Below are 24,351 nucleotides of genomic sequence, written 5' to 3'. Positions count from 1 at the left end.
CGGCCTCACTAATGTGAGGTACAAAACTCTCAATGGACTTCACTTTTCCTTCTATAGGCAAACCTAGTTGTCCCTGTTTTTGTCTAAACATGTTAACTTCTACGAAAGATTTCCAAAAGAAAGAGTCATTGAGCCATCCCGACAATTGATTTGAGCATTGGCGGTTGCCAAGAAAGGGGGCTAAGATGATGGGAATGGAATCATGAGCAACACGTGTCGAGAATAACAAAGTCAATTTTGGATAGTAAAAATCACGAACTTTAACGAGAATATTTTCAACTACACCCTTGGGATACTTTAATAAACGATCATTTAACTGCAAAGTCATTTTGGTTGGTTGAAGTTTTGTTAGACCCAGTTGTTTATATAAATAAAAGGGAGTAAGTTAACACTCGCTCCTAGGTCTAATAAAGCAGTTGTTATAAAGGTATCACCTAAGGTACATTATCAGAAGTAGAGGATCGACCGGGGTCCTTGTACTTAACAATTCCATTATGTTCGGATAAAGAGGATATATTGTTAGTTAAGAAGGCTTCGTGGGGTATGTTGGTTTTCCTCTTCTTGGTGCACAACTCTTTTAGAAACTTAACGTGTCTGGTAGACTTTTTTATAGCATCTAGAAAAGGTAGGTTGATAGTTAGATTTTTAAACACTTCCCTAATCTCATCAAAATTCTCGTCCTTTTTAGACACACAATTAGTCTCGGGATACGGTGGTTTATCTTTATGCCTAATATGAGGGGAACATATTTGTTAACCGTTGCTTAATCTTTTATCACTTTCGAACTAGGTTTCCATATTGGAACCTCCAGTGTAGGGTTTTGGTTTTCTATTATTGGGTCTTGTAATGTTTTCCCTTTTTGGTTGTGGTTTAACCGGTACTTCTACGGTTGTAAGGTCTTTAGTTTCTATTATAGTATTTGGTATGGTATCATTTTTAGTTTGCTTGGGTAATCTTTAGGTATAGTCACTTGGTTATCAACTACGCGCCTGAGCGAAGGGTAGTGGGTGCACTTTAATGGAGTCCCCCTTGGTTTATATTACCATTACTTTGAATACTTTTTATTTCAAAGCGGTGTTTGTTGACTTAGGATTAGGCATTGCTTGACTTGGAAACACGCCCGGTTTGGTTATTATTTTGGTTAGAAGACATGTCAATAACCTTTTGGCACAAAGCGCATCATTTGCATCGTTTGTTTCATCATATTAGAGTTTTGATCATCTTTGATCTTTCATCAAGTTGGAGTTTTGTTGCATAATTTGATTTTGTTTCTCCAACAAGGTCACTACTACTTTGTCGTAGATGGTTGTATTGGAATTAAAGCTTGTTGGCGTTCATGTCTTGATGTTGATAGTTCCGGGTTATGGGTACTAAACCTCTATTACGGTCACTTAAGTTCCCTTGTCCTTGATGTTGAGGGTTGAAGTGTGGTGGTTGTGGTGGTGTTTGTGCATAGACAAGAGGACAATGATAGTCGGAATGCTCAAGACTACAAATGACATTACAACGAGTAGAGTTAATGTTCATGACTGGAGTGGGTTGTTGTTGAGCAGAGATGGCATCTACCTTTTAGTGAGGGCATCGATAAGAGTTTTAAGCTTCGGGATCATGTTTAACCTCAAGAGAAGAAGGAGGAGGCCCGGGGGAATCGTTTCTCCCAATTGTTGTTCTTCTTAGATTGATCTTCTAAGAATTTATAAGCCTCAAGGCTCCTTTACTAAGAAAACTACCCCCGGACATGATATCTAGAACCTCCTTATGATAATGTGAAAGCCCCTTGAAGAAAGCATGAACAAAGCGTGTCAAGATTATGATGATGGGCATTCAATGAGAAGATCGATTGAAACGATTCCAGGCCTCGAAAAGGATTCATGAGGATTCCGGCTGAAGAAATGAATCTTGTGAAGCATTTCATCTGTCTTGAGTGGTGGGTAAAATTGTTCCATGAACAATTGAACAAGTGGAGCCCATGAGTCCTGAGAGTTTGGCGTTTGGAAGATTAACCAAGACGCCTTTTGAAATTTAGGGTGAAAGGAAACACCCTAAGTTTAACTTGATCTGGACTTACGCTAGGATGATGGAATGTAGTGAGAACTTGGTCTATCCTACAATGCTGGTAAGGCTTCTCGTGGTCTAAACCATGAAAAACCCGGTAACAAGTTAAATATATTAGGGGGATTGAAAATCCCCACTAGGTCTCCAAAAACGATTTGCGACTTAGGGCAATCGTTTAGGGCTTTATAAAAATCAGAGAGAGTCTCTTGTTCTTTAGCCATTGATGCAAGTGTAGTGTGTGAAATTCTAGATAGGCGTGTTGTATTTATTTCTCGAAAAACAAGTCTAATTATACTAGAATTAAAAGGGTAAGAAGAGGCGAGGAGTGGAATAAGAGTTTTAAGCGTTTCGGCGTCTTGTATCATGTGTATTTAACAAGTTAGAAACACTGAATAACTTGAAGAAATAGAAATTTGAACTAACTTTGTGAATTTTCCTTGGAGGGCGCGGTCGCGCTCGGTTTGGGCGCGGGTCGCGCTCCAGGGTTTTCAAGTTTTAGACCTTTTATCGTACTCCAAAAAATTTGAAATTTTTACAGTAATTTGCTAAGACGTCTATCAAGTAGCCTGTAAAATTTCAGATCAATCGGAGCTGTGAAAGTCCCTCTACAGCCCTTCAAACTTTGCGAAACGGTTTTCGGACACAATACAAACAACCGAATGGTTAACCCATCAAAACAAATCTAAAAATTTCCAAATTTCTACTGGAGACTCCTGACAGATCCTAATTATTCCTGTAAAAAATTTAGAGCAATTGGAGGTCTACAACCTCTCCTTATTGGCTGGTGTTGCAGATATTAAGTGTTTGCAACACTGCAGAAACACACTAGAAACACACTACTATTTAGGAGGTCAAAACAAATCAAAAACTCGTCAAATTTTTACTAAAAACTTCTGACTTAGGATAGATACTCCTGTAAAAATTATAGAATTTTTAGAACTCCCTAAGTAACCTTATTCGTCTGTTTTTCAAGAACATACGGTGTTAAAACTGAAATGCAGCACTGTAAAGATCGTATTTTTTTCACAAGGTAAACCAACTTTGAAAATTCTAAAAATATTCCAGTAAATCAACAACACATTAAATAATATGTATGAAAATTTTCAGAATTTTTGAAAATTTAGAAATACCTTCACCGCAGTGTTTTTCTCTGTGAATCCGCAGCCCCTATGGAGCGATTGAGCAGTTTCGAAAATTCAAGAAACAAGAATGAAAAATTAAAAGAGTGGGTGGGTAGAGAATGGGGGATTGCCCCTTGGATTCAAGCAATTGAATTCTTGTCTTGAACGAGATTAAGATGGCAGCGGCGCCATTTGATAAAAGTGATTTTTCATGATTCTAACTATCTATGCGTAAAACACAAATAATCAAATTACGTAAATACGTGTTTATATCAATATTCCTACTCTCAATAATGAAGTAATATCGGAGAGTCGGGGATTAGTTCCACTCTTAAACCCTCAAGACTTAAATTGAATTCAACTAATCAAACCCAAAAAGGAACAATAGTAAGAGTAATGATTTGATGTGAATTTTCTATTCTACCATTCCCAACAATTGAATCTAAACAAGAAATAATATAAAGATTTGAACTTTATTTGTTTAAACTCAATTTGAAACTACTCATGCAATAATTGAATTAAACTAATAATGACAAATAAGTAAATCTAAGGATTTAGGCTAATAAATAAATGAAAATGAAACTAGATTATGGAGAACTAATTAACTTTATTTATCTAATAGAACAATAAGAACAAGATATGATTGAATGAATAACAACTATTTTATTTATCTAATGAATGATATTCAATGATTTAAATAACTAAGCTAAAACAAAGAATGAAACTAATTAATGAAATGAAAACTAAGTAATTAACTAATCTAGATCTAACTTTTTCTAACCCTAAACTCCATTAACATTAGCTTCCTAACCTAACTGCCATTAACAAAGAGCTAAGCTTTGGTTTTTATATGTTCAGATCCAAAAATCGTGCATGGGCTTGGATCCATGTTTCGGGCCAGAGAATCAGGCCCAAAACCCAATACTTTCAGTCCAAAAAGGCCTCTTCAACTGCAGTTGACTTCGATAAACTTTTCGTCCACTTCTTCTCCTCTGATTGGGTGAAGGCTTAGACCATTAGAAAGCTCTTTCCGAGCCAGTCGTTTTGACATAAGGTATGCCCAATTCCGAGGTCTGAGTCCAAAGATATGGTCTTCGGAAGTTCTGTTGACTTTGTGCACTGTTTCTGCCCGCGTGGACTTTGACTTTTCATCTTTTGACCGGGCTTTACAGAGGCTTTGTCTTCTTGAATCTTGGCCTTTAATCACAGAACTCCTTAGCAACCGACCTTTGCTCTTTTATCTCGCTAAAGTGGCACATTTCTGCACATAATGGACTTTGAAGCCTGAAATGCATAAAAACACGTAATCAGTATTAACTCTTACTTATTATTCACATAATTGGTCTAAAAGTACGATTGTTAAGGGGTTAAAACTACAGTTTTGGGCTCTTATCAGCTAACCCTCCATTAGAGGGGTTGAGGAAGCCTTGAAGAAAACTTGATTTTGTTAGCTTAGAATTTGTCCTGATAATCTATTCAATTCTAGAAGTAATTAGTTCACCATGAGAATGGGTTTAATGCTTCACATGCTAGTTATTACTTGGTAGAGATTGCCATGAATAGTTAGGGATTAGATTTACCAATTGTTATGCGATAGCATTTCAATTTGGAGTCACGGCGATTCTTGGTTAGTAGATTAAGTAGAGTTAAAAGCGCTAAATCAATCCCCCAATTCCTTATCATAGAGTCCAGTTAGTATTTCTGTAGTTGAATTATCGTGTCTTGTTAGTATAAATTGAATCCGTATTATAATCGTAGAATAGAAATTTCACATAACACATTACTCTCACCATTGTTCTTTGTGTTTGTTCAATTGAATTTGTTTAAGTCTTGAGAGTTAAGAGTGGAACGATTCCGTACTCTATATATTGCATGAATATATATGTGAAAGTAGGAAATAAATTATTGATACCGTAAGAATAAGGTTAGAGTTTTGATAAGAGCCCAAAACTGTAGTTTTAACCCTGTAACAGACATACTTTTAGACCAATTATGTGAGTAATAATTAAGAGTTAGCACTGATTACGTGTTTTTATGCATTTCAGGTTGCAAAGTCCATTATGTGCAGAAATGTGCCACTTTAGCGAGATAAAGGAGCAATGGTTGGTTGCTAAGGAGTTCTATGATTAAAGGCCAAGATTCAAGAAGACAAAGCCTTTCTAAAGCCCGGTCAAGGTTGAAAAGTCAAAGTCAACGCGGGCAGAAACGGCACTCAAAGTCAGCAGAACTTCCGAAGGCCATATCTTTGGACTCAGACCTCGGAATGGGGCTTACTTTATGTCAAAACGACTGGCTTGGAAAGAGCTTTCCAATGGTCCAAGCCTTGACCCAATCAGAGGAGCAAAAGTGGACAAAAAGTCTGTGGAAGCCAACTGCAGATGAAGAGGCCTTTTTGGACTGAAAGAATTGGGTTTTGGTCCTGATTCTCTAGCCCAAAATATGGCTCCAAGCCCATGCATGATTTTTGGATCTGAATGTATAAAAACAAAAGCTTAGCTCTTTGTTAATGGTAGCTAGTTAGACCTAAATTAATATATAGAATTCTAGATCTAGTTTTATTAATAAAAATTAAGTTTTAGTTCCATTTTCAATTCTTGTTTTAGATGAAATCTTTGAATAATTGTTCTTGATTGATTTAGATAAATAAAATAGTTATTTTATCAATTTTGAATTGTGTATTTCAATCTATTAGATTTGTTTTAATTATTGTTGGTTACCATTTCTTAGTTGTTAATTAGATTTTAATCATTATTGTTTAACTAAGTAAATTTCAATTTCTTACATTATGTTTAGTTTAGATTCAATGGGAAATGTTAGTTTGATGACTCAAGGCTAAAACCTCCATTAGAGGGGTTGATGAAGCCTTGATGAAAACTTAGTGGTTAGTATAGAATTGGTTGTAGAATCTATTCCACTCTAGAAGGTCATGTTTCGCCATGAGAATGGGTAGACGACCTCACATGCTAGTTAGTATTCGGTAGAAATGCCACGAACACTAGGGATTAAAACTCAAAATTCTCGCCGTGAGAACGTGAGAATTGAGATACAACATTCTACGCTAGGTTGTTAAGTTGGATTCGAGGTGGATTCAATTCCCCTCTAATTTCTTTATTTAGATTCAAACAATCGTATTTCCATAGCATTCGTAGTTAAATTCAAGTAATCAAATTCAGTAAGTATCGTAGTAATCACCTTCGTAAAGCTCTCATTGACTTAAAAACGACTAATTAGATTAGAAAACAATCCATGCTAAAGCACTAGGAGTGGAACGAATTTGTTACTCCACTCTATTTCGATAGAATTGAGAGTTGAAACTTTGATAAAATAGACACGTAAATAGTTTTAGTTTACTTACGTTTTGAGTTTCATTGTTCATTTCGTAGGTAAACTATTCATTTTTATGTTTTATCAAATGGCGCCGCTGCCATCTTAGTTGCACTTTAGTATTGTTTTCATAGTAGAATTAGTCATTTTTAAGTCCCACTAAACCCACCCACCCTTGTTTGATTCATACTGTGGTTATCCGTTTTTCAAAGATCGAAAAATTAGGAAAAATTACACGAGTCGCGATCGCTTATAAGGAGCTGGCCTTGCGCCTTCGATCTGGACCGGTAGCGACCACGCCCTCACTTATGGACATCGAAGCGACCCGCCCTCTTACCAAAGCGACCAGCTCACTTGTTGGACTAGGGAGCCGACCCGCTTCTATGCTGGCGCACTGCTACAATGCAAAATTTTGGGGATTTCTCTGAGGTTTGTTTGAACCCGATTTTTTAAAGTTTTTCAGTGTTATAACTTGTTATTTACAATCGAACACGCGTAAACAAGACGCTATTCATAAGCGAAGCAAGGGACGCAATCAGGTAGTCCTTTCTTCCACACCTCCTCGATCTCGGTTAGAGGTTTCTACTAGTATATCGTAATTGTTGGGAGTGTTGCATGTTTAGTTAAGTTCGACTTAGTCTTGCATGAGATTAAGGTCCGGTCGAACAAAACCACCAAACCTAATCACACAACAACGTCAACAAACAATTCTATCTAGTATACCACCCACTACACCTCTAGCTACTATTTTACACACACCACCGATATTATGGCTGAAGAAAAGAGACTCTCTCTCCGACTTCTACAAAGCTTTGAGCGATAGCCCTAAGTCTTGCATCGTTCTAGCAGACCCAGTGGGGGATTTTCAAATCCCCCCAAACATATTTAATTTGTTACCCGTTTTCCATGGTTTAGGCCATGAAAAACCTTACCAACACATGTGTAGGATTGAACAAGTCCTTACAACATTCCATCATCCTACGGTTGGTGCGGAACAAATTAAAGCGAGGGGTATTTCCCTTCACCTTAGCCGATAAAGGCGGCGTCTTGGTTAAGCGCTGCCCAAGCCAAACTTCAATGGACTCGTGGGCTAAACTTGTTCAAATTGTTTATGGAACATTTTTTTACCCCCTAAAGACGGATGAAATGCTTTCCAAGATTCATTTCTTCCCGACGTAACCCTCATGAATCATTTTTCGAGGCTTGGAATCGCTTTCACCGATCCGCTAATAGAGTGTCCACACCATAACCTAGCAAAGACACGCGTTAGTTAGTTGCCTTTTCAAAGGACTTCAACATCACCATAAAGAAGTCCTTGACATAATGAATGGGGGTAGTTTCCTAATTAAAGGAGCCTCGGAGGCTTATAAATTTTAGAAGAACAAACTAAACGCAATAACAATTGGGAGTGATGATATCCCCCGCTACGCTAGTTCTTCTTCAATGATTAAGGCAGCCCGGTATGTTTGAGATGAAACCCGACCTTAACTTAAAAATTTAATCGAATCTCTAACTAAAAAGTAGAGGCTATTTCTATTCAACAAAAGCCTATTCCGTCATGAATGTCAACTCCAACCCATGTAATTTCTGTTTGAGTCCTGAGCACCCTGACTCCTATTGTCCTCTCGCCTATGAACAACAACAATCAGAGCAAGATAATGTTTACTCCATTAATAATTATCCTATTCCTAATGCCCCATGGAGACAACATCCCAACTTTAGTTGGCGAAACAATCAACAAGTTACACCTCCAGTGTTTAATAACCAAAATGTTAGGCAAGCTAACAACTATAATCAAGCTCCACCTAGGCAAGGACAGGGACAAGGTCAGGGAAATTATAATAATTATAACAACCAAAAAACCACGACAAGGTGTAGCACAAGGTCAGAATAATTATAATAGTTATAATACCAATAGAGGTATCATTCCGGTTAATAATAGTAACTATCAAAACCCACCCATAAATAATCAACGTGAGATAGTTCCAGTTGCACCACCTGTGACTACTACACCTACACAACCGGACCATATCGACGCCTTTATACAGGTTACCCAACAACTTTTCCAATCAATGACTCAATCAAACCAACAGATATTACAATCTATAAATCAGGGCATACAACAGTTAGCCCAAGAGAAAGCCCAACCAAAAGGCGTGTTTCCAGGACAAGCTATACCAAACCCTAAAACAACAAACACAGCCTTTGAGGTAAACGGTAATACTAGTACGGAAACAACAATAGTAGGTGACCTCAATGCCATAACGACTCTCCGTTCTGGAAGAGTGGTTGATAACAAAGTAACTATGCCTATAGTTACCCCATCAGTACTCCCTACACCGGATATCGAACTAGATACCAAAATAGAAACTGAAGAACCTACCACTGTAGAGGTACCAGTTAAACCACAACCTAAGAAATAGAAAGCCAAGGTTACACATCTAGTCGAGCCATACGCTAAATATAGAGCGAAACCACCATTCCCTCAAAAATTAGGCATGCTAACAAGGGATACCAACTTCGAGGAGATTAGGAACGTTTTCAAAAATCTAACGATAAACCTTCCTTTTCTCGAAGCTATTAAAAAGCTACCTAATCACGCTTAAGTTTCTTAAAGAGTTGTGCACTACTAGGCGTAAGACCAACATACCTAAAGGCGCTTTTTAATTGAACAATTCCCAACTTTATCGAAAATAATGGAATTGTTAAGTACAAGGACCACGGTCGCCCCCTCTTTGTAAAATGCACCTTAGGAGATTCCCACACGACGACCGCTTTATTAGACACGGGGCGAAAGTGTTAACTTACTCCCGTGATTACTTGTATAAACAAATAGGTCTACAGGAAATGCAACCTACAAAAATAACGCGTTGCAAATTAGCGGACGTGTCTATTAAGTATCCTAAGGGTGTAATGGAAAATGTGCTTGTTAAGGTTCGAGGAGTTCTACTATCCTGCTGATTTTGTTATCCTCGATACAGAAGTCGCTAATGACTCTATACCGATCATCTTAGGACGCCCCTTTTTAGCAACTGCCAACGCACTTATTAATTGCCGCGATGGTAAGATGTCCTTATCTTTTGGCCATCTCACGGTTGAGGTAAATGTTTTAAAATGATGAAACAGTTACTGATTCGATCTATAGATGGGGAGGTTAGCATGATCGAGAGCTTAGCTCAAGATTATTTTAACAACACGTTTCTCGAAAACAATATGTACAAATTCCTTTCTTTTTGGAAAGTCAGATTTTGTAAATGACTCCAACTTAGAGGAAGTCAACACCATCCTTGAGTCCACACCAATTGTAGAGACGCCGGTTGCTCCACATATTGAGTATGAAGACTTGCTACCCAAGCAAGTATTCATTATGCAAAATGAGGACCCGATTTAAACATCTATTGATTTTCCTTCCACCCGGTGCTTAAACCCCTTCCCCATAATTAAAAATATATACAACTTGATCCGGATGGTAATCATCCGGTAATTATATCTTCTCTCGTTATCTAAGAATGAAGAGACAAGTTTAATCTCGGTGATTAGGGAACATCGGATCATGCGATTGGTTGGTCCCTAGTGACATTAAGGAATTGACCCTAATGTTTGCACTCATCGTAACCATTTGGAGGATAACGCGAAGACTTCGATGTAACCTCGGCGTCGCTTTGAACCCCGCCATGAAAGAGGTGGTTAGGGAAGAAGTCTTACGATTACTCGATGCGGGTATCATATACCCAATCTCTGATAGCGAATGGGTCAGCCCCATTCATGTAGTTCCTAAGAAATCGGGAGTTACCATGGTACGTAACGAGAATGGTGACTATGTTGTCACACAAGGTCCCATGAAATGGAGGATCTGTATTGATTACAGACGGTTAAATGCTATGACACGAAAGGATCACTTCCCTTTACCCTTTATAGATCAAATGCTCGAACGCCTAGCTGGTCATGCTTTTTATTGTTTTCTGGATGGCTACTCAGGCTATTTTCAGATTATCATTGATATTGATGACCAAGAAAAGACCACCTTCACATGTCCCTTTGGAACGTATGCCTATAAACGAATGCCTTTTGGCCTTTGTAATGCTCCTGGTACCTTCCAGCGGTGTATGCTTCATATATTTAGTGACATGGTAGAGCGCTTTATGGAAGTTTTCATGGATGATTTTTCTATCTATGGAGACTCCTTCACGCATCGTTTGTCTAACCCGCTCTAAGGTTTTGACGGTGTGAAGAAAAGAGCCTCGCTTTTAAACTGGGAAAAGTGTCATTTCATGGTGAAAAAGGGCATAGTACTAGGTCACATTGTATCTAGTGATGACATCGAAGTAGATAAGGCCAAACTACATAAGATAGCGACTCTACCTAAAACCACGGATTGTCCGCGTGATATTAGAGCCTTTCTAGGCCATGTAGGTTTTATAGGCGATTTATCAAAGACTTCTCGAAAAATAGCTAGGCCTTTAACTAATCTGCTTTTGAAAGATGCAATCTTTGATTTTAATTTTAATCAGACGCAGGCTTTTGAAACTTTAAAAGCGCCTCTAACCACTACACCCATTATACAGCCCTCCGATTGGTCTAAACCTTTCGAACTCATGTGTGATGCTAGTGACTATGCAGGTTGGTGCGATCTTGGGACAAAAACTAGATAATAAGTCCACCGTTATTTATTATGCTAGCAAAACCTTAAACGCGATGCTCAACGGAATTATTCAACTACCCAAAAAGAATTCTTAGCTATCATTTATGCTTTAGATAAGTTTAGATCCTTATTTGGTTGGTTCTAAAACTTTAGTTTACACGGACCATGCAGCTTTCTTAAGTACCTTCTTGCAAAGAAGGATGCTAAGCAGATTAATCCGATGGATCCTTCTCCCGCAAGAGTTCACATTAGAAATAAAGGACAAAAGAGGGGTCGAAAACGAAGTTGCCGAACCACTTATCTAGACTCACAAACAACGATCGATTGATTCTCGAGTCCATACCGAACTTTTTCCCCGATGAGCATCAGATGCCATTTTTTCAAAGCACCATGTTATGCCGACATTGTCAATTATTTAGCGGCCCGATGTTATGCCTTATAATTGGTCAAGAAATGAACGAAGAAGTTCTTGGCCGAGTTAAGTTATACTACTTGGGATGAGCCCCTATTTTTTAAGTATTGTGCGGATCGGATTATTCGTCGTTGTATTCCCGGTGGGAATACAATGAAGTTCTATCGTTCTGCCATGACAAAAAGTGTGGTGGCCATTTTAGTGGGATGAAAACAGCCGCTAAAGTTCTTCAATGTGGATTTTATTGGCCTACCCTTTTTAAGGATGCCCAAGTGCATTGCAAGACGTGTATTCGTTGCCAACAACTTGGGAGAATCATGAAACATAATATGATGCCATTAAATCCAATCTTAATAGTAGAAATTTTTGATGTTTGGGGCATTGATTTCATGGGTCCTTTCCCAGTTTCCCACGGTTTCATTTATATTCTAGTTACCGTAGACTACGTGTCAAAATGGATCGAGGCCCTAGCTTGCCGTAGCAATGACCATAAGACCGTTGTATTTTTTATTAAAGAATATATTTTCTGTCGGTTTGGCATTCCTAAAGCCATCATTAGTGATGGTGGAACACATTTTTGTAACAGAGTGGTTGCATCCCTAGTGAAAAAGTATGGAGTTACACACAAAGTAGCAACTCCTTATCATCCACAAACTAGCGAACAAGTAGAAGTTTCTAATAGGGAAATCAAAAAGATTTTAGAAACAACTGTAAACCCTGATAGGAAAGACTGGTCAAAGCGTCTATCGGATGCCTTATGGGCGATCGAATCGCTTTCAAAACTCCTATCGGTATGTCTCAACTTTAGACTTGTATTTGGGAAACCATGTCATTTGCCCGTCAATTTAAAGCACCGCGGCTCGTGGGCTATAAAAAGCCTTAACTTCAATATTGATGAGGCAGGTGTCAAACGCAAGTTGCAATTGAATGAGCTTGAAGAAACCGTGAGCGATTAAATGACGATCTCATGAAGGATTATAAAGCTAACATGAAACGTGTTCATGATAAGCATATCTTGCGCAAAGAGTTTGTGGTCGGACAAAAGGTTTTGCTTTACAACTCCCGTCTACATGTTTTCCCAGGCAAACTAAAAACCCGTTGGTCTGGCCCTTTTCTGGTTACTGAAGTCACCCCTTACGGGGCAATCACCTTGGTAAATCCAAATGACAACAGCACCTTTCAAGTTAATGGTCAACGGTTAAAACATTTTCACGAACTTCGGCCCCCGATGTAGAGGAAGTCCTTTTACGGGACCTCGCCTATGAGGATCGACCCTTGTCAATTGGTGTACTTACTTTCATTTCCATATACCGATAAGTACACCATTCAGGTAACCGGCCCTCCCTATGGAGTGTGTGGCTGTAAGTACCGGATCCTAAGTCCACATTCACATAATTCACGTTTTTCCACTTTTGCATGTTTTCTCCGGTTTTGAGTCATGTTCCTCTATGGAGTGAATTATGTATTTATTATTTTCGTGTTTCTTATAATAAACAAATAAAAATAAAATTAAAATTTTTAAAATCATAGAAATAGCAATCCAACAAGTCTTGGGAATCGACCAGAATCGACCACGTTGTAAACAAATTTTGTGTTTAAAAATTTGTTTTAAAGTGGGCAATCGATCTTTCCATCGGGATTGCTTGAACTTTCCATTGGTTTTGTTTAGGCCCATTAGTTCAATTGGGTTGATGTAATCTAAACTTGGATTTCCTTCGTTCGCATAACTTACGTCACACACGCACTTCGAGGCGTCCTTCCACCCTCTTATACGTCACCCATGGTTGGAATTGAGTGTTTTATGGATCATTGGTTTGGAAATTCTCTACTGATCATTTCCATAACTCATTCGCAAAAATCAAACCGGTAACGAAGCGGGAAATTTAGTTTGAAGTCGCGCTAAAAATCGACAAAAGTCGAAAAATCGAATTGGGCTTGCTTCAACTCTCTGGCAAGACTCTTTACCAGCGCTCCTCTTCCACAAACACAATCGCGACTTCATCTTCTCAAACCGCTTTTCACAAATTTAAATTAAACCCTAGCAACCAAAATAAAAAATAAAAAATAAATAGAATATATCAAAATAGAAACACCACCCACGCCCATTGTGTAACACCAACACCAATCTCCCACACAATCTCCAACCGTTTACATCAAGCAAACACCCAACAATTCAAGTCTCCAACCTCCACCATACCCACCACCATCGTTTTTTAGGAAGTTTTCATCAAACTCGTCTCCTCCACCTTATACAAACCTAAAAACAGAAACTTCATGGCGCTACGACGTAGAATTTTGCCGAAAAACGCGTTTGTTCTCATCAGTTTTCGCCGCCATTTTATGACGCGGAGATGTTCAAGAGATATTGAACGGCCTGTGGTACTCAACTGAGGAGTTCTATCACTATGATTTGGTAGAACAGTTTTATAAAAAGCGAGAATTGGAACGGGATAGGATTTTCATAAAGTTAGGAGGAACGCGGAGAGAAGTAACGCGCCAGTTGTTAGCTGAACTGTTAGGAATTACGCTTGAAAGCAACCTAGTAATGACAATTCAGGAACCCCAGTATACTGGAGTTCCTGCTTTGATGAAGGATACTGTCGTGGAGGGTGAATACAATCCGACATCCCATTGCGTCCGCCAGACCACCCTGAGAACCAATCAACTGGCTGTAGCTCAGTGGATTGGTAGGAATGTCCTCGGAAAAGACAAAGTCAGTGATATCGGCCTGCAATGTCTGCACGTTCTCTGGATATTGCAAACAAAGAAGTATAATTTCTGTATCCTCGATTTAATGTTTAATGTGATTCGAGGAGTGGGGAAGAGTTTGGCGCCTCTGCCCGTATTGATCACTAAGATCATGCTCTCCTTTAGAGCTGTCGCAAGATCTGCTACTATTAAGATAAAATTGCATTCTAATGCAAGTATCTATACGGATTGCATCCAAGAGACTTGGCCGTTGTCTGAAGAAAAAATGGATGAGTCGGAGGATGAAAGGGAAGATATGACATGGATGGATGAAGATGCATTAGAGAAGTGTAATTCTAATGTAGTAACGATGCAAGTGTTGCAAACCGCCTTTGCGTCGCGTTTATGGTATTTGTGGAGATATCCGACATAGGCGGATAGTAGTTCAAAAGAAGCAAGGGAACCCGGAGGAGATTTGAAATGCTCGAAGGGGTTCCGGATGATATCTTGTCTAACATGGAGACTATCCACCCAAAACAAAACCCAATTATGTAGTACTTTCGATGCTTGAGATGGAAGCCCAAGCTTGTTCGAATAAGAGATGCTACGACGATGCCACCCGTGGAGGAGGACTCGTTTCATTTGAGTCCGACAGCACGATGTCGTCGCCGAAGGACAGATGGTTCAAGCCATTCTCCATCCCGAGCCAATTTCCATCTCGGGGTCCATCATCATCCACAAAACTAGGTGCTCACCCAATTGAGTTATTTGTTATTTCATAATTTCGTTTTATTAGAAGGATTTTAATTCAGTAGTTAAATTTAAATACTAATGTGTTTATTTAATGTTGTTTGGATTTATATTTTATTTTATTTTTAATATAATTGGTTATTTTCAAGTACTGCTTGTTTTATCATTTATCCCACCTTCCCAACTTGTTTGGGGGTGGAAATATTTAGACCAAGCATAAGTCGTTATATGATCATATATATGTTAAGTTGTCTTGGAGGAAAGGTTGATAATTTGGCCGATATCGGCATATCTATGTCTTGTGTGATGGTAGCATGAAATCTAGGAGAATTTAGAAGTTACTATCCTAAATCCAGTATGAAAGATACCAGGATTCTTAGGAAATCATGAAAATGGCTTGTTTCCGTTTTCGGTTTTGGGAATTTTCCTATTTCCGTCAAACAAATAGGGAACTTCCCGATTCGTTTTGGAAGCTCATAACCTATTTAAACTCCCTTCTTTCTACACTAACAAACCACAATACATTCCACCATCATCCTGCACCATCCACTCCAAGTTTTACTTTCTTTTTCATCTAAACTCCGATTTCAGCCCTTTAGAAGAGCGCCAAGGCAAGGCCGAGCGCTGCGCCCTTCACATTTTCGGAAAATTTTGTCAGAGCGCGACCCGCCCTCAGCTAATGGACCTAGAGTGTGACCCGCCCTCATACCAAGCGCGACCCGCGCCATAACACTGTAATCGCATTTACAAAAGCGACACCGCTTCTACCGAATAGCGGTTTCGGTTTCGTGAACGCGGAAATTTCCAATTTTCAGACGGTCATTCCAGGATTTTTGTGAAACTGTTCAAAGAGTTATTGTGATGACATCTCCTATAGTCATACCTGAACAGTCTTTCAAAGATGTGTTGGGCACCGAGACCTATGGACATTGGTTCCGGACAAAGAATCCTACGATTAGGATGGCATCATCATCGGTAAGTGATGACGATTCATATTCACCACGCCTTATCGCTTATTTCTATGACCACGTCAAATTCTATTGTAATCAGGATGGAGATCAAGAATTCTCCGTAAGAATCGATGACACGACACATGAATTCAATAAAAATTTGGTCGCCTTTAGTTTTAGGAATACCAATACCGATCCTGTTCACACATGGGCATATATGACCGATAATGCATATCTTTATGATTATACATATTTCAATGATTTTTATGGGGAGGGTCTTTTCGAGTAATGGACCAAGGGCTTATATAGCATTGCCCTTGGTAGCCTTTCCTTAAACGTAGGCACCACCATGTTATTCATCCCGATGAATATTTTGGGGAATGGCGGTTCACTTCGCAAAAAGCGATGCATCGCTGGTGACATTTTCCTCGCTTTTCGAGGGACGTCGCCGCTATGACATTCCCCCCGAAGTTTAGTCTTAAGAGAGCCCAAACCATGAGGCGTAAGTATCTTCTTATGCCTATGTTGGTAAGCCGCGATCACGCGTAGTTGTTTACCTCAGATTCGTGCACAATTCACAGATTGGAAAAGGGTTGAAGTCATGAGACCCACCAATAGGGTGGTTCGCTCATTCGCGTAACAATGACTTGGATGGGGATGGCACTTCATCATTTGGTCGCCCGTACATCCCATCAGACACAATAACACTTAACAGGTTAGCATTAGTGGATGATAAATGGCGCCAAGCTTGGCAAGTTATAATGGACTGGCAGGATGGGAAGGAACCTCATATCTTTAATGAGGAGGAGGATGCTTAAAAGGGAGATAAGGTAAGTTTTTAGTTTTGTTAGTGTCTGCTTATGTCCCAAGCAATTTAATTCGGTTAACCCATAATGGGTGGAACTCTTATAGAGTTGCGTCAGTTTTATTTCCTATATTAGTAAGTTCTAACCTTGTTTTCACTACTACAGAATGACACTTATACCACTGTTTTTAAGTGTAGTATAAATATATATACCACTGTTATACAACCGTGACAATAAGTGGTGTAGTATATAATAATAGCAAAACTGTGGTATATATGTTTAACGGATACCACGGTTTTTCAAAGAACCGTGGTTTGTAATGCCCATTATATACCACGGTTGTCAACATAACCGTGGCATATAAGCTATTGAAACCGTAGTTTATATTAGTGTATGTGTTATAATACCGTGGTATATAGTTATACTAAACACTACGGTTTATGCCAAACCGTGGTACATATATATATATATATATATATATATATATATTAATAATAATACTAGTAATGATCTTCCACTTAAAACCGAACCTCGCGATAACAAAATTTACGCAGCCTGCCTACATATAACATTTCCATCTTCCCAACAAATTCCAAAATGTACAATAAACTATCAAACATTGCAAAAAAAGATAATAATAATAATAATAAAAAAAAAACTTCCATTAATTTTTTGAGTGCACTAAGAAAACAAACTTCAAATTCCTTTCATAAATTAAAAAGGTAAGACTCATAAATTAAACTGGAGGGGTCCGAATATAGCTAAAACTCATCCTCATTCGCTTCCGACTGAAACACCCCATTTTCCTGGATGAACTGAATAATATCGAGTTGAACACCGTCAAGTTCATCTTGCGTGTATGTCTCCTTCAGTTCTAAATTTGTTATCTGGATGAGTCAAAGCACAACATGTGGAGTTACTATATAAGAATAAGGCGAACTCCACATGTTTTACACTTTACTAAAAAAAAAGTAATATTAGAGAAGGTGTCCTTACCGGAGAGTTGATGTAGCTTGCCCCTTGCCCAAAAGATCCCTGATGAGTGAGCTGTGAAATTCAATTACCCGTATTTACAACAACTCTTTAAATCCCAAAAGACCATTGAAATGTAATAATACCTGGGAACTTTGACCCGATTGAACTCCAGGCCAGCAACCTCTTTTCTACCATGACCACCCTTCACAGATCCTTTGCTATCACCCTGTCGAAATTGCAATTCCTCAGATAAATTAAATATCGTGTAGAAAATTAAGCTACAATTGACAAGTCACGAGAATGGATCAAGCTACTTTGTAGTGTCCTCTCCATTTTCAAGTAGAGAGAACGAGAGAGGAGAGAGAGAGAGAGAGGGGGGAAGGGGAAACGTGACTCCTATAGGCAAAGCAAACTATCCAAACTATATAGCAAAATATCTGGAAAGACAAGGACTTGTGCTTACTGCACGTAAAGCTTTGGCCCTTAGTATAGGAGAGTTTTCCCTTAAACTTGCCTGCAAAAAAATAAATAAACAAACAAATAATATAATATAAGCAATTGTTTGATCTCAAAAATAAGAGAGTGTTGCACTGTATCATATTTACCAGAAGCACAAAAAGAATTTTATCAAATCCTCTTGAAAATGAATTATCTTGCCCCAATGCTAAAGAAATCTTTTTGGCAGAATTCCTTGTAATCAATGAAGAAACGCTTCCAATGTCCCGGATAAGTGCTTTTGACTTCACCATAGCAAGGTAGTAAATAAACTTGTCTTGGGATTTTGGGTCATCTTTGTACCATAGGCAAAGATAAAACCTGCACGCAAGTCAGAAGCATCAGTAAAGACGGACACAACCTTATCAAAAAGATGTTCCAGTACTTTTACGGACCAGCGAACAAAAAGATGTGCATCATCAGTAGATGTAGCATCCTGCAAGTAATTTAGAAGCATTTGTTGAACAACTTTGACTTTAGCAACAGATTCTAAAGCTTCGAATTGCTGTCTGATTCGGTGTGATTCTTTCCCCGTCGCCTTGTCGCAACTTGCAAGATGATTGCAGAACAATTAGCCGCTTCTTTAGAGGCACAACCGCAAAATGAGCCACGTGTAGGAACATCATGCTCTGCAACTTCCATACAATCTGTATGGAAAGCTCTCGACAACCATGGCAAATATATAAAATTTTGCCACCCCTTGCATCAAGACAAACCGCGCGACATGTCCTTTGGGTAATTGTGATCGCTAAAGATCTCCACTAATCAAATCTTGCAAAGTCCAAAATCTATCTTGTTTGCAAAGGACATCATCATGTTTCAACCGCGGCGGCAAACAGTTCCAAGTAAGTCAATCGCCCGATTTGCACGAAAGTGGAAATGTCTTTTGATTTCAACCCAAAGATTTTTGCATTAGCATCACACGGAGAACCCGCAAATAAATTGTAATTAACATCCACACAAGCATCCAATCCCCCCACCCCGGTCGTGCGCCCAAACAACAACAACAAGCAAATAAAGAAGGAATAGAAGATTGTAGCATGTTTTATAACCTTAAGAATATGAGTGATGCAGGATATTCAGGCAAGTTTAATGTTGTCGACAAATCCGTGACAAGATTCTCAATAAGCATTTTCATTTCAGATGCATCCCGAGCTTTTTACAGGTTGTAAGTCAAGAACGTGTTTCAAAAGAAAAGACAAAGATACCAGCAGCAGCCTTCATTACATTTGGTTGGGTAACTAGCATCAACCTGGAATGTCTAATATGGAAGTACCGGATAATGTGTCGGGAAGAATTGTGTCAGATTGAACCAACCGAATCAAAGAAAGCAAAGCGTTGATCATCCGAACGCCTTTCCTCTTCATTAGGTAGATAATAAGCTCGATCGCACGCCAAAACCGGTAGCTTCCAAAGAAGTTTGAACTATTTCATCTATCACGAAAACTCTATGCTATGAGTACGAAGAAAATACCGCACTCCAATTACAAACAAATAAAACAATCATTAACAACCGACATAAGCATAGGATGCCAACAAGAAAATGAAAATGAAAATGTATATGCACTACCCCGCGATATTAAACCGATGGCCTTCAACCGCAAAATCTGGATGTTATCAACCAAGATAGTCGTAAAATTGGTCTTCGAGAATTGTAGTATGCAACTATCCGATAGGCGTTCTATAAGCAAAGCAAATCTTTCGAAGACAAAGTATCGTGCAAAGTTTCAAGTACAATATTCACAAAGATCGGGGAACCCTATTTCGAAAAAACTAACTATATCGGAATAAACTTCATTCTAGTTCTTCTAAAGAGCTAACCATTGCACGTAAAACCATACAAAGTTAGAAAGAAAGGTATCGATTGATAAGCACACTTGTTCCCTGTAGACTTCTTTGCTTTAGAACTCCTAAAACGACGACGCTTCTTGCTCAATGAATCAAATTTAACATCCGCTTCTTCATCTTCTTCACCTGAAAATAAGAAGCATACTGATATCAGCTTCATACTAATAAAAAATATATGAATAAAATACATAAAATCCGTTCAAGACGAGTTGATATAAACAAGTAAATAACGCAAGCTAGAGAAACATTTTGCATGTTTTTCTTGTTTATTTTATTATTATTTTTTGCTTTTTGTTATTGATGAATAAGCATCAATATTGGCTAGGATAAGTCACAAAAGGTCATATGCAATAATTATAGGCTGAATCATGTGAACTAACAAAAGTTGAAGAGAGTTAAAATTATGAGGGAGAGATAATGAGCAGATAAAATCAAAGTATCTCTTGAAATGGACTGTATATAACAACCTAAAAAGCCAACATGAAAATCGAGCTTCCATGTACAAGAGATGAAGCTTACCGTCAAGCCCTCCATTTTAAGCTAGGTTTATGCAGAGCCACGATATGATGGATCACAAGCTAACATGCAACCCATGATCCGATGCCTCGAGAAGTCCGAATTCTATCAATGATCCGATATGGAAAGAATACAAATTAATTTGTCGCCAGTTTCCTCCTCGTTAACAGAAAATCACGGGGAAAGATGAAGGAGGAAATATGGAGATCGAAAATGAAAATTATTTGAACCGACAAATAAGAAGCTAAGGAAGTGGCACAGACCTCTTCCTTATATAGCTGCTTTGGCATGTCATGGTGTGTCATTACTACTAGAGCTGCATGGGTGGACTCCAAAGCGTATGACCATTGACACGACCGAATCAATCGGTGAATAAAAACAACACATAACTTGTCAATGTACCTACTGTTTTAAGTTTTCAATCTGCATAGTAATTAGGACTATATTATAATACTCGGATAAGAGTGATACAGCTTTTGACATCGCAAGGACACACCATTTTACACAAGAATGGAACATCCGACACAACAACACCGCACTCTCCTTACTCTTTAAAGTATCGGGGTCTCATGTATAAACCCTCTACTAAACCAATTGCATCATTAACCTATTTTTCTTCCTCATTTTTTGGCCCGTTCAGAATTAAATGAAGGAATGAAAAAAAAAAAGGTATTTGATAGTAACAATGCACAGAAACACCGACAATGTGGTGTTTTCAGCATACAACGCTGAAACTTATTGCCCACATTTTGTTTTAGCCTTTGGGTCATGCATTGGGTATTCACAAGAGAGGGATGGACCTTCTCAAATGAGCTCCTTCGACTACTTGCCTACAAGTATCCCGATAGTGTGGCATTCAAGACACAATATGGACAATCTTGTCCGTGATCCAAAGAAACTAATTAAAACTACAGCTATTTTAGTTTGGTATTAGAGTGGGTTCGAAGTGTTTATCATTTCCACTTTTAATTTTCATTTTCCAAGGACAAGACACTAAGAGATTTACTAAAGCAAAAGGAACTCTTAAGTCTTAACAGAACACCCTAGGGTCTGAATAATAAAAGGAGAAACTGTCTAAGAAAGGATGTAGCTTACATTTTCATTGTCATCGATGGACAAACCCTCAGCGAAATGAATCTGATGATCTAAGACATTTAATAGCCTTACAAGGATGTCTACAGGAACCAAGTGCATAAATTTTTTTGCACGGATGGACATTATTTCACTGACAAGCATTTTAAGATCGTAGATGACATTGGTTGTGCATCTGCTTCATCCTGATCTTCATTGAGACATTCCACTCTGCTACATAATTCCTCCACCACCTCACAGAAGCATTCAACAATGCCATCTAAAGTTTCCAATTTAACCTTTTAGTTCTTAAAGTAAGAAATAAAAAGCAGAAAATAGTAGGACAAAATATAAATAAAACTGACACTAACTTTGAATTTCAACAGGATCTGGCCTGGGAGGCATAGAAACATCCTCACTTTCTTTTTTCCTAACTTTAGGTTTCCTTGAAGAACCAGAATCCTGACCATTCTGCAATTCAGATTGACAATTCTTCTTTAGGAGGCAAAAGCTAAGTTGAATTATGCATCGCTTTGAGGGAAATGATTACCTACCTTAACAGGTGTTTCGACTGAATGATGATAAGAAGTTCCTCCCAACTCTCTTTGAACATGAGTAGTAATCGGTACATTTTGTTCATAGAGCTTTTTTCAGAAACAACGCTTATTAGAACTTTGTTCCTTGATAAAACCTGAGAAACTTAAACAACACAGTGTACAATAAGCACATAGTCATTAAATACCTCAAAAAAAAAAAAAAAAAAAAAAAGGAAAAATATAATAAAAACCAACCATTGCCATAGGTATGCATACATACGCACACACACAAATGGACAAAGAGAATTAATTTCATCATACGTATCATTCTACACAATAGGATAAGTATCCCAATGGTCACAAACCTCTTGCACGTAGAAGTTGCAATTTGTGGCGTCATTGATCTTTTCATATTGAATAACAATTCAGATGAAGAATGCAGTCCACCACTTTACCCCCAAGACATCATAACATAACATTTTAGCTACTAGTAAATCCTTAATAAAGTAAATGCTGGACTAATTCTTAAAAGTCACTCCTAGTTATTCCCCGCTTTAAACCGCCTTATTTGTTAGCCACCACTCACCGTAACCACCTAGAGCGGTGCCACTCCCAATCGAGAATCTCATGGGGGGTTACCAAGTCCAACATTTTTTTTTGTATTATGTAAGACAACCTTGCAAGAAACCCAAAGAAAATGACGAGCCGGCTTTGGAATATATGTTGTTTCATTTTTTATGTTTCAAAAGAAAAGTAACTCGAGGGATAAATAAATTCCATAGTCTCTAACAAGTAGATAGATTCAAAAGAATAAAAAACACAAAATGTAATGAGAAATATTTGATTTTTCTGTTTCTCCAGGATCAAGCTTATATGTTGAGAGCAATGAACCACTTATAGGATCAACACAACAAATGTCAGGCGAACTAAAATAAGAACCCACCTCAGTTCTCATCACAAGCAATAACCTGCTTTCATTGTGATACAGAACCTTGCGGAGGGGGGGGGGGTGCCTCCAAGATGGAATTTCAACACATTAAGCCTTACTGTGGACCATCTCCACCTGTAACATGACACAAATAGGATCAATGACACACATAATTATATAAATAATGAAGATGACTGATACTCACTAGATTTAACAAAATAAACTTTTCATTGCCAGTCCAAACAATAAAAAGACACGCATAATGGTGTTAGAAGACAATAAATACCAGATGTAGGCTACTCTCTGCAACAAATAATATTCCTTTAGGGCAGTCTAAAGAGCACACAGGGGGTGACATGTTTGAAATGCTCGTAATCTGCCGCGAAATCTTCTGGGGCTGCTTTGCCGTAAACACCAACCTAGGAACACTTCAGCCAATAAGGCACCTTTTCCGCCCTTGCAGACCATTGTTCTGGCCACTGAGATCCCCGCTCAAATGCATCAACTGGGATCTTGAGCATACATGCCTCCAGTGGCACATTCCTATGACGATAAATAATCACGTGTTAGGAAGCTTAGCTCAATGAGTTCTAACTGGACTAGAAACTTATCAAACGAGGACACTGAATCGCCTTTATTTTTAACACGCGTATAGCTCACTAGGTCAAACATATAAAACTACACATAAAAACACACACACACACACACACACACACACACACACACACACACACACACACACACACACACACACACACACACACACACACACACACACACACACATACCAGGCTGCATTTGCATCAGCAGAGTCTTTGCACAGTGGAGGTTCATTTTCTGCTCTTTGCTCGTAGCATTCATTTGAAGTGGGTTTCACGAATATAGCGGCACCTACTTGGTTTTCTTGTATCATTTTTAATCACTAATAGTTCCCAAAGACATCTTCTTCATTAGTGCGGACATATGGTCGCATCAATTTTGCGTAACGAGTTAGCAATCTATCAATTCCCCTATTCAAAGCGGACAACTAGTAATGTAATATACCCGTCCAGATTTCAACATCTTACGCCAACTTCGCATACCGAGTATGAGACCACCACGAAGTAACCACCGGGTTGCAAATAAAAGAAGTTTGCCACCGCATACTCAAATCCCAATGAGTTCGTAACGTAAGAGCGGTTATACTAAATAACATCACCGAAAGCCATTGTAAGATAGAAATACCTTCAATGTG

The 24,351-nt window shown here is 38.5% G+C and overlaps 1 protein-coding gene across 2 annotated transcripts; it reads right to left on the bottom strand.

Annotated features, from left to right (window-relative positions):
- Nucleotides 1–17,386: 17,386 nt before the first annotated feature.
- On the bottom strand, nucleotides 17,387–18,741 carry LOC147509252 (sister chromatid cohesion protein SCC2-like). Of its 2 annotated transcripts, none has more exons than XM_086599204.1 (6): nucleotides 18,614–18,741; nucleotides 18,329–18,539; nucleotides 18,187–18,237; nucleotides 17,867–17,949; nucleotides 17,745–17,795; nucleotides 17,387–17,635 (listed from the first exon to the last, which is right to left on the bottom strand). In XM_086599204.1, the coding sequence occupies exons 1-6, from the start codon at nucleotides 18,673–18,675 to the stop codon at nucleotides 17,632–17,634; spliced, it is 462 nt and encodes a 153-aa protein (XP_086455330.1). In that variant the 5' UTR covers nucleotides 18,676–18,741; the 3' UTR covers nucleotides 17,387–17,631. The 2 variants fall into 2 exon arrangements, with proteins under 2 accessions (XP_086455330.1, XP_086455331.1); XM_086599205.1 differs by having other exon boundaries at nucleotides 17,745–17,783.
- Nucleotides 18,742–24,351: the final 5,610 nt, after the last annotated feature.

Source organism: Coptis chinensis, chromosome 3, assembly GCF_015680905.1.
Source record: "Coptis chinensis isolate HL-2020 chromosome 3, ASM1568090v1, whole genome shotgun sequence".
Taxonomy (NCBI): domain Eukaryota; kingdom Viridiplantae; phylum Streptophyta; class Magnoliopsida; order Ranunculales; family Ranunculaceae; genus Coptis; species Coptis chinensis.
This window is presented reverse-complemented; position numbering and strand designations above follow the sequence as displayed.

What these genes read in the sequence shown, in the direction of transcription:
- LOC147509252 (XM_086599204.1), bottom strand. Translation starts at nt 18,675, where the DNA reads ATGCTTCTAAATTACTTGCAGGATGCTACATCTACTGATGATGCACAT. An exon ending in AAATTCTTTTTGTGCTTCTG is followed by an intron (nt 18,238 to 18,328) that starts GTAAATATGATA and finishes ATTTTTTTGCAG; the next exon opens with GCAAGTTTAAGGGAAAACTC. An exon ending in GGGCCAAAGCTTTACGTGCA is followed by an intron (nt 17,950 to 18,186) that starts GTAAGCACAAGT and finishes CAATTTCGACAG; the next exon opens with GGTGATAGCAAAGGATCTGT.